This window comes from Ailuropoda melanoleuca, chromosome 9, assembly GCF_002007445.2.
Source record: "Ailuropoda melanoleuca isolate Jingjing chromosome 9, ASM200744v2, whole genome shotgun sequence".
Taxonomy (NCBI): Eukaryota; Metazoa; Chordata; class Mammalia; order Carnivora; family Ursidae; genus Ailuropoda; species Ailuropoda melanoleuca.
The window spans coordinates 64555964-64565525 of NC_048226.1; the positions used below are offsets into that span (position 1 = coordinate 64555964).

The 9562-nt window shown below is 40.6% G+C and overlaps 1 protein-coding gene across 1 annotated transcript; it reads right to left on the bottom strand.

Moving 5' to 3' along the window:
• Positions 1 to 2234: 2234 nt before the first annotated feature.
• Positions 2235 to 6767, bottom strand: LOC100466991 (cytochrome b-c1 complex subunit 7). Its single transcript, XM_002920963.4, has 4 exons — positions 6624 to 6767; positions 4343 to 4414; positions 3100 to 3266; positions 2235 to 2431 (listed from the first exon to the last, which is right to left on the bottom strand). Exons 1-4 carry the CDS (start codon positions 6640 to 6642, stop codon positions 2354 to 2356), a joined length of 336 nt encoding a protein of 111 aa, XP_002921009.1. The 5' UTR covers positions 6643 to 6767; the 3' UTR covers positions 2235 to 2353.
• Between the last annotated feature and the right edge of the window lie 2795 nt (positions 6768 to 9562).

The following is a 9562-nucleotide window of genomic DNA, read 5'->3' on the forward strand; positions in this document are numbered from 1 at the left end:
CTGCTGTTACTCAGTCTGGTCTTTATTTAGCCTGAACATGTTTTAGAAAAATTATTCAATCTTATTGCTAGCTACCATTTCACCCATTAGACCCCCTGGGGCAGGGGGCTCAAGCAAGGCAAGAGATCCTATGACTTACAGCTTTTATGCCAAGAACACAAATATCTATTACCTTTCCTACTGTAAAAGTGATTGCTACTCAATTATTAAAAATTAACCATCAGAGAAAAGGAAAAGTACTAAACCACCCTTACTCATTAAAAGATAACCACCGTCGCCTTAGTGCTTCCCATCTTTCATTAATGAAGAGTTGGGGATTTTGTTTCACCTAGTTACATCTTTCTTCATCTAATATCACAAGAAGTTTCTGAGTTTTAAAACTATCTTCATAAATATACTTTTCCCACTCAGCACAGCTTACTTAAGCATGTCCTATTATTGAAAACTGACATTGCTTGGTTTTTCACTCTGATAAGCAATGCTGCAATAAACACCTTTTTTCATAAAGCAGCACAGCATCACAGTTTTGGAGTCATACTCTATTTCTGTGGATGCATGACCTTGGGCAATTTGCTTGACGTCTGTAAGTAAGCCTTAGTTTGCTCATTTGCAAAGGAGTAATAATCCTATCTCAGCACATTATTGTGAGATCAAAGATCATAAAGTGAACGGTGCCTCATGTAAAATAATCATAATCACTCAATATAATGGTGGCTGCTATTGGAATTGTTTAGATTTTCCAGTTCTTGATACGTATTGCCAAAATGCTATCCAAGTGGGTCACACGCTTGTCAACACCCATCAGGAACATATGAGATTCAAATTTGAAAGGATGTGAGAGGAAAGAAACTGAATCACTGAAACACTGGGTGGTCCTTGGGATCTGGGTCTGAGAATTTATCTTAGTTGCCTCATTAGGCCTGATAGGGAAGTATCTTGACACAAAAAACTTAGTAACTGACTAATCATATACAGTACCTCACTAAACCATTCCCCAACACTAGCATCTACTGCCATCTTCATGTTTCTCTGTGATTTGTGATACTGTACCAACAATATAACTCAAATGGATTGCAAAATTTTTATAACTCAAATGGATTTCAAAAATTTTATAGAATATTCAGTATGTTAAAGGAAAACCGCTTTTACCATGACCAAGACCATTCTCAAATGAGGATTCAGGCAACTTGGACCAGACTAAGGAAAATTGGCGAGAAACGATTAAGCGTTTCAGAAAATACTCTGAATGTGAAAGAGAAGGCTCCTAGAGAATTTAATGAGGCTTTCTAATATTTTAGATATTTTAGAAAAAATTTTAAGATACTCCTGTTCATGTTGTAAAAGTCAATCATAAGTGACTATCAAATGTCATAACTCATTTTGTGAAAAAATATACACTTTCAATTGTGCTTTAGGAATTTTAAATATAACCCCGAACTTGCTTTTCACACTGCTGCTCTGTTTTCCGAGGGAGGATCCCAATCAGATGCTCTCTCGCACACAGCAGAGGCTCGTGGAACTCTGCACAGGCTGCAGGTCCTGCACAGCTCCTTCCGCTGAAGCATTTTAGAATTCAGGGGTGGGAATGACATTATTGAATGGTTCTAATTTATATTTAAAATTATAACCTTAACACTTTTACTTTGTATTTTTGTCAATTTCTTTAATGTCTAGTTTTTGTTTTCTATTACACATATTAACACAAGAACACATACATGTTTCATACAGACCCATATTGGGACCACATACGTAACTTTTTAAAAAAGGATAGGATGTAAAATCAAGAATATCCAGAGAGCAGTGGTTGGAGAGGGCTGTTTACCAATCCTGGCAAATAAGGGGGTGAAAAGAGAGAGGTCTCTTTTCATTGGGTAACTTGTAAAGTCTGAGAGCCAATCTGTTAAGGTGCTGTTTGCTTCACACGCAGTAAACTCACTGGCACCTGTTTCTTGCTCTACTCCATCCCTGCCAAGTGAGGCCCTGAGGGGGCTTCTAAGTATCTTGCTAATCTACAAAGGCAATATAAAGGTGACTATTCTACTTGCAAGGATGTTATATCCTTCCGTAAATTAAGACACTGTCCAACCAGTGAAGAAAACTGATTAAAGTGGCCTCTCTGAGCTCCAGGAAGCAATAAAACACTAAAAAATATCTTAGAAGTCTAGAAAGAATTGTAACAGGTAAGTAAATTCAGTAGTTATTCAGAATAAGATTTAGAATTCAAACACTCCAACAATAATCACAACAGACATTTATTTAAAGTAGTACATTTGCAGCTCAGTTCTAAATTGTACATTTCAGGTTTACTCAAAAAGTTTGAGGGCAGGTGCAACCACAAATTTCAACTTCATGATTATTTCTTTGCCCATTCTTCTCTCTCTTTTCTTTCCCGAATAACTTCTTTCAGATATGGTTCAAGGTAGAATTTATCCTAATAAAAGAAAAATATTATATGCGGGCATCACATACTGATATATCCCAAACACTAAACAAGTCTTTGACAAAAGAAATTCACCAAAATTAATTTTTATTTCCAACTTAAGAAAACGTATTTTCAAGCAGACTAAGAACTATCTGCTTTTGTAAAATGTAAAAAACCACAAAGATATTGTAGTAAGTGGCTTTGATAGGTTGAGAGGGGAAAATCTGCAAGAGAAGAAGATATGAGAGTAGAAGCTTTTGCCTAGCTTCAATGCAGTTCAAGGGGTGAGGGTTTACTTCAGAGTCCTTCCTGGGGGCCAGAGGGCTACTGCACGGGCTGATCACATGGATACCACCATTGTTTCATCTGAGCAGGAAGCAGAGTGTAGAGGGAGAACAATGACCCAGAAAACAGAGGATCTGCACTCTAGCCCTGGATCTCTATATCAGAGACTTGGTTAGTGATTTTGGAACAATCATGTCACCTCTAAGCCACAAAGTATTAATCTCTAAAATGGAGTTAACATTTGCTCTGTTAACCTCACTGGACTGCCATGAGGGTATTTATGTGACACAACTTTAAGAACTCTAAAGCACTGTACAAAGCAATGTGCTTCTCTGTTTCGAATGCTCAATGCTCAGTGGCCAACTTTGTCAGATACATAAAAGCTGAGCTACCTCCTCATATTTTGTCCACTGCTCTTTAGGCAAGATCTGATGCCTCATGGTCAGGTCCAGTGCCCTCTTAATGCGAAACATCCTGTCGTTATAAAGGTTCTCAGGAAGCCTTCTTATGGCTTCTTTCACATCATCAGTCTCATGTATTGTATCATCTCGCATTAATCCTGTGACAGAAAACAAGAGTCAGATTGAATACCCATCTCAAAAATCAGACATTTTAAAAAAATGAGTGAAGTATATTTAGTCATAAACATAACTTAAGACTTGAGTGAAATATGTATGCATTTCATACATAATAATGGGTTATTTCTTTTTTTAATTTAAAATCAACTAATTAACATATAGTGTATTATTAGCTTCAGAGGTAGAGTTTAGCTACTCATGAGTTGTATATAACATCCAGTGCTCATTACATCAAGTACCCTCCTTAATGTCCATCCCTCACTCACCCCATGCCCCCTCACCTCCCCTCCAGCAACCCTCAGTTTGTTTCCTATAGTTATGAGTCTCCTCTGGTTTGTCTCCCTCTCTGATTTTGTCTTATTTTCTCCTTCCCTTCATAATGGGTTATTTCTTAAACGGTACTGTAGAAACAATATGAGTCTTTTAAAATGCACTCACAAAATTCACATTTTATCTAACAATTTTAAAAACATCTAAAGTATCTACTTTGTTTTTAAACACTCATCAATAAATCACATCTCTACTTTCCTATACTTTGAATCTGAGATCAAGGTATTAAAGAATCTTAAGATGACAGTGCACTAATGAACCAGTAACATTTAATGATTTTTCTGTCAAGCTTCAATTAAAAAAAGATGAAGTTCATGGCAACTTCTAAAGTTCTAAAAGAGTTCATGTATCCAATGATGTGAACATTTGACAATTTTAACGTTTGAAAAATCTTACTTTCAAAGTTCAAATAACTTAAATTTTCAAATGCCAAATGAAGGAGTTGGGAGGGGGAGCGTATAATAAGGAAAATGTACTGTGACCATATTTCAAGAACATAACTTATTTCCACCTCAAACATCTGAGGTGATTGATTCTATTACTCTCTTCTCAAAAAAATTTTAAAAATGACTGGACAATAAAATATGGCCTAATTTTAAAAATTTTCTAGTACATTGGTACAATTAGTTAAGCTGTTTTTGGGAATCATAACAACTCTTGCAAAAGGACTATTCTCCGAAAAAGCAAAAAAAGAAAACTAAGAAAAAGCAAATAAAAAGATACTCACCCAGTTTATTGAACCCTGCAGCATTGTAATACCACTTTCGAATACCCTCCAGCCACCGGCCTGATGCTGCAACTGATATTGTCACACTGTTAGTTGCTATGATTCACTTACACTATATGATTGCCTGGCTAGGCAAGCAACCAGTACTGTTGTAAGTTACCTTGTTAGAGAATGCAAACATAGGAAGGAATTTCCTTTTGGAAGTGTATATTCTGTATACTGTAGATAAAAACTGCTTATTTTATCTATGAGCAAAAGTGATTACAGGTTAAAAAAAATTCGGCAGCAAGTCAGGGGAAAAAACGGTAAACTCAAACACATGAGGTACAAAAGATCTATAGCAGTTATCAGCACTCCAGCCTCCTCATGTCAAGTATCCCATCTTTTATGTACCCCTGCTACCATCAGGACGGAAGGGTAGGGTGTGGGAATGGAACTCGGAACTCCTCCATCTTCTGTAATTTCAGAAATAAATTACAGGAAATAAGTGTAAACTTTTCTTATCAACGGAGTTGGAATTACATGTAAAGTAGGTAAGACTTCAGGATAGGGTGGCAGGTCTCAATGACCTTCATCCTCCAAAATCTTTATTCTACATTACCTTTAATTCACTTGGCTACCCTCTTTAAAAATACACATATTTCTGGGAGGATTTTGATACCATTACCTAGTCATTTAATATTAATATGGATTAGTAGAAGACGTCCATTTTCTTCCTCCCAAGTAGCTAACTTTCCAACGAGGAAATAGATATTTGAAAAAGGATGAGAATGAGAAGAAATGGGTAATGCCAAAGCTTTCTGGGGGAGGACTGAGCCTGATGGGATAACCCAGTAGGGACTAAAGGCAACACGACAGGGCCTGATGCTCGTTAAGAGATATATGGTAAGAGGGAGAGATAGAGTAAATTTAAATTTTCTTTTAAAAATTTTGTCTGGGGTTATTCTCTCACCAAGGAATGAATGCAAACTCTTTTATTCCAACCCCTCCTCATCCCTACTTCTTAGCATATCACAGATTACACAGCCTTGGTAAATCTCCTTGAAAATTAAACACCATGTAGAAGATTGCTTCTAGAAAAACAAGTACCAAAGAGTCAACAATCTACAAACATACTTGTAGAAAACAAATGACCTACATACATATTTTCCTTTGATGGTGATGATTAATATTCATTGAACACTTGTGTTCTAGTTACTATCCTATCTGCTTTACCCACATTAGCTCGGTTTATTTACAACACACCTGTCCTCGCAGAATAATAAGGCTTACAGAACCTATCCTCTCCAAGATCAGAGCCAGCTAGTGGGAGGGTTGAGACCAGGTCTATCTAGTTCTCAAACACAGGACAGAGCGCCTTCCATATTTGTCAAATTAATGAAGCAATGAATTCTTAAATGTCTCCCCCATCCCCCCCCAAAAAAAGTTCAATGTCATTTAGATTAACGGATTTTTCCGGCAATCGGATGTTTCCTAATAGTTTCACCACTGCTGAGCCCGAGGAGAAAAGGGCCAGTTATTATTTAAAGGCTACTCCAATTCATACCTCCAGAGGGCAGAGAAGAGCAAAAAAGGTGCGGGGGAGGGAAAATTCTTCGTGTTCACGATCTGTTTTAAGTATTCCGGTAATCTCTGTATTCTATTGCATAGTAAGTATGTTTGTTTTAGTGCCTACAGTAAATACAAACTTCTCCAAATCTACAGACCGAGCTGACATTCCAAATAAACCTAAATTAATCTGAAGCTTCGCTGTAACCCTGGCTCAGCTGCCCCGAATTCCGTTTGAGAAGCGCGAGGCGTAGAAGGAAGTTTGCAGACCTATTTCCTCCGGTCACTCTGCCTCGGTTACCTGATTAGCGTAAAAGGAAAACTAATATCTCCCTCGTCACACAGGCAGGAGAATTTATCGCACACGACAGGGCTTGACTCACGGCAAGCACTCGGTTCATTTTGGTTGAAAGCCATGCACCGATTATCTCCCTGTGCTCCTGAACACTTCTAAGGCCGAGGGGAAGGCCTGCCGAGTACGGGCAGTTGGAATGGCAGGACTATCGGAGCCACCGCGGGCACCTTCACAACAGATCCACCTTCAACCCTTCAAGTGAGCCCCGCCTGGGGACAGTAAGGGTGGGGGGAGAGGCGCCCTTTAGGCTGGAGCGGAGCCTCCACCTTCGCTGACGTCGCACACCTTGCCACTTAGGACAGAGGAAGCGGAGCAAATTGCTGCAAGAATAAAAGCTGAGTGTGGCAATGCCTGTCAGAGAGGTCACCAACAACTTACCGCTAGACCTGCTCGCCATTTTGACCCGAGACTGCCGCGTTGCCTGCTGGGTAAGTCCTGGAGGACGCTCTGGGCCCAATGCGGAGGCGCTTCCTGTCGCGTCGCTGGGCGAGGAAGGACGCCCGCGCAGGCGCAGTTTCTGGTAGCCGATTTGGGGCTCCTGCCGCTGGCGTTTTACCCGTCTGCGTCATGCCAGTGTAGTAGGGTGGGTGTTTTGCGCGCCCCGTTCCACGAAACATTTCATGTGACCTGATGGGAAGAACCTTAGGCAAGGAATAAGGGGCTTTAGCCTAGGTTCTGTGATGGACGAGCTGTGAGAATTTAGAGAGTATTTATTGCGCCCTTTGTGCACTAAACCTTTTACCTGCGTATTGTCATTTTAATTCTCTCATTTAGTTCAAAATCCCTGAGGTAAGTACTGTGATTATCCCAATGTAGAGAGGAAACAGGGGCTCAAAAAGGTTGTATAAATTGTCCAAGACTACACAGCCAGGAAGAATCCAGATTTATCTTCTAGTATCAGAGGATCCGGGTAAAACTTTGGGACTCCTTAATTTTAGGGCCATATACCACAATACTAATCCAGGAGACACTAACCTTTAGACCTTAGGTTTCTCCAGCTTAAGGTCTACACCAAGCCATTTTCGTGGAAGGGTAGGTCAGAACAAAAAAAAATTAAATGCTAAATCTAAGATATATAGCAGAATTTGTGTGTGATTTTAAGATAAAAGTATACTTTTAACGTCTCAGCCCCAACATGTTAAGTCTACGGCATTAAAATCTAGGGACAGAAACAATTATAGTGTGACTCATTAAGTTACTAGTGACCTTCTACCACCATTACTGTCATGGTCAGCCCGAACTGCCGTAACAAAACATCACAGACTGGATAGTTTAAAAAACAAAATGTATTTCTCACAGTTCTGGAGGCTAAAAGCCCAAGATCAAGGTGCAAGAATGGTCACTTTCAGGTGGGAGTTTTTCCTGTGGGTTTTAGAGGAACGCCTTCTCACTGTGTCCTCACACAGCAAAGACAGAGCAGGCTCTTTTGTATCTTACAGGGATGCTCTTCCCATTATGAAGCCCCTGTCTCTAAATGCCATCACATTGAGGATAAGGGTTTCGACATGACTTATGGGGAGACACAATTCAATCCATAACAAGCACCCACAAATATCTACCTTTGTTTTCTTCAGGCTTAAGCTGAGAACTGGGACCACATAAAACTCCATCTCCTTGTAAATCCAAAAGGTTAGAGTCAAGGGTCTTCGTCACATTCCAGTTCTCAACTTTTGTTGCCTTCCCCTTTTTTCTTCTTTGTGCCACCAGATTCTCATGTTACTCAGTCCTGTATGCTGCGCTAAAAACTGGTGAATGTGTGCTCCCAGACTACACTAGCCAAAGTGAAGTCTGAAAGATGCGAAGAAGTGCAATACATTTGAATACTGGCACATTGCCTTACAAGAAGTACTCAGTAAACCCTTGTTTCCTCATTACCCTTAAGTTTCAGCTTGCTGGTTACACAGTGATGGTGGTAAGAGAAGGAAGACCTCGTCAAGAGATCAGACGCCCAAGACTGTCACAAAATCCAACTCCTAGAGGTACTGAGCCTAGCGCTCCTGGATGTTTGCTGGCAGTCATTAGTATTGATTCAAATACTATGTTTGATTACCCCCCGGCACGTGGGTAGGATTGCATTTCTCTGCTCCCTTAAAGCTAGGCATGGCCATGTAACACTTTGGCCAAGAAAAACGTGATCAGTTTTTAAGAGCAATTCACATTGCAGGACACCTGGGTTCAGTCGGTAAAGCGTCTGCCTTTCGCTCAGGTCACAATCCCAGAGTCCTGGGATCAAGTCCCATCAGGCTCCTTGCTCAATGGGGAGCCCGCTTCTCCCTCTGCCTGCCCCTCCCCCTGCTCGTGCTCACATTCCTTTCCCCTTTCATAGATTTTCATAAATTTCCCCTTTCATAAATTTTTTGGTCCCAAGTAGGACATGTATGAGATCAAAACCTCTGTGGTTTTAAACCACTTAAGGTTTGGGGCACCTGGGTAGCTCAGTTGGTTAAGCATCTGCTGTCAGCTCAGGTCATGACCTTGGAGTCCTGGGATGGAGCTCTGCATCGGGGCTTCCTGCTCAGCAGGGAGTCTGCTTCTCCTTCTCCCTTTGCTCATCCCCCTGCTCATGCTCTCTCTCAAATAAATAAATCTTTAAAAAAACCATTTAAGGTTTTAGGACTGTTCATTATAGCCTTTTCTGACTGATACAAGTGGTTTGTTAATAAGGGCAAAATGAGGTTCTGAGCCATAGAGAGATCATTTGGGATGGTTCCACGCTTTGTTTTTTAGCTGAACCGTTTCCTGTGTATTGATCTCATCCATTAGAGAACTCCATGAAGGTCCATATCTATGCCACACTCACCACTGCATTTTAGGAACTCAAATGTCTGTTGGGCAAATGAATAAAATACCTAACTGGAAGGCCCTGATCAATTACAAATTTAGTTTCTTACGAGGCTTCCGGACCTACAGCACACCACAGAACCCTGGTGCGCAACAAACTGCCCCCGAAGTTAGTGTCTTACTTTTTTATCCCAGTTCTGAATTCAGCTGGATCGTTCTGCTCCATGTTGTATCTGCTAAGGCTGAATTGTCTATCTTCCCCCACACATCTGGTACTTGGTTGGCATGGCTGGAATAGCTGAGTTTTGGCCAGGCACCTCTTTCTGTCCACCTCATTTCTCCGACAGTCACCTGACCTCTTTACACAGTGGCTCAGGGTTCCAAGAGCAAATGTTTCAAGAGGACAAGTCCCAGTGTGCAAGTACTTATCTAGCTTCTGCTTGATAATGTTTCAGGGACCAGATCTCATTAGCCCAGAGTCAGTGTGGAAGGGGACAAGAACAAATACCAGGGTGGTTCGCTGGAAGCCACCAGTG

Bases quoted from the DNA above. Each gene is read 5' to 3' on its own strand.
- LOC100466991 (XM_002920963.4), bottom strand. The intron at 3,267-4,342 runs GTGAGTATCTTT...TTTCTGTCACAG, and splicing joins TGCAGGGTTCAATAAACTGG to GATTAATGCGAGATGATACA. The intron at 2,432-3,099 runs GTAGCTCAGCTT...TTCTTTTATTAG, and splicing joins AGTGGACAAAATATGAGGAG to GATAAATTCTACCTTGAACC.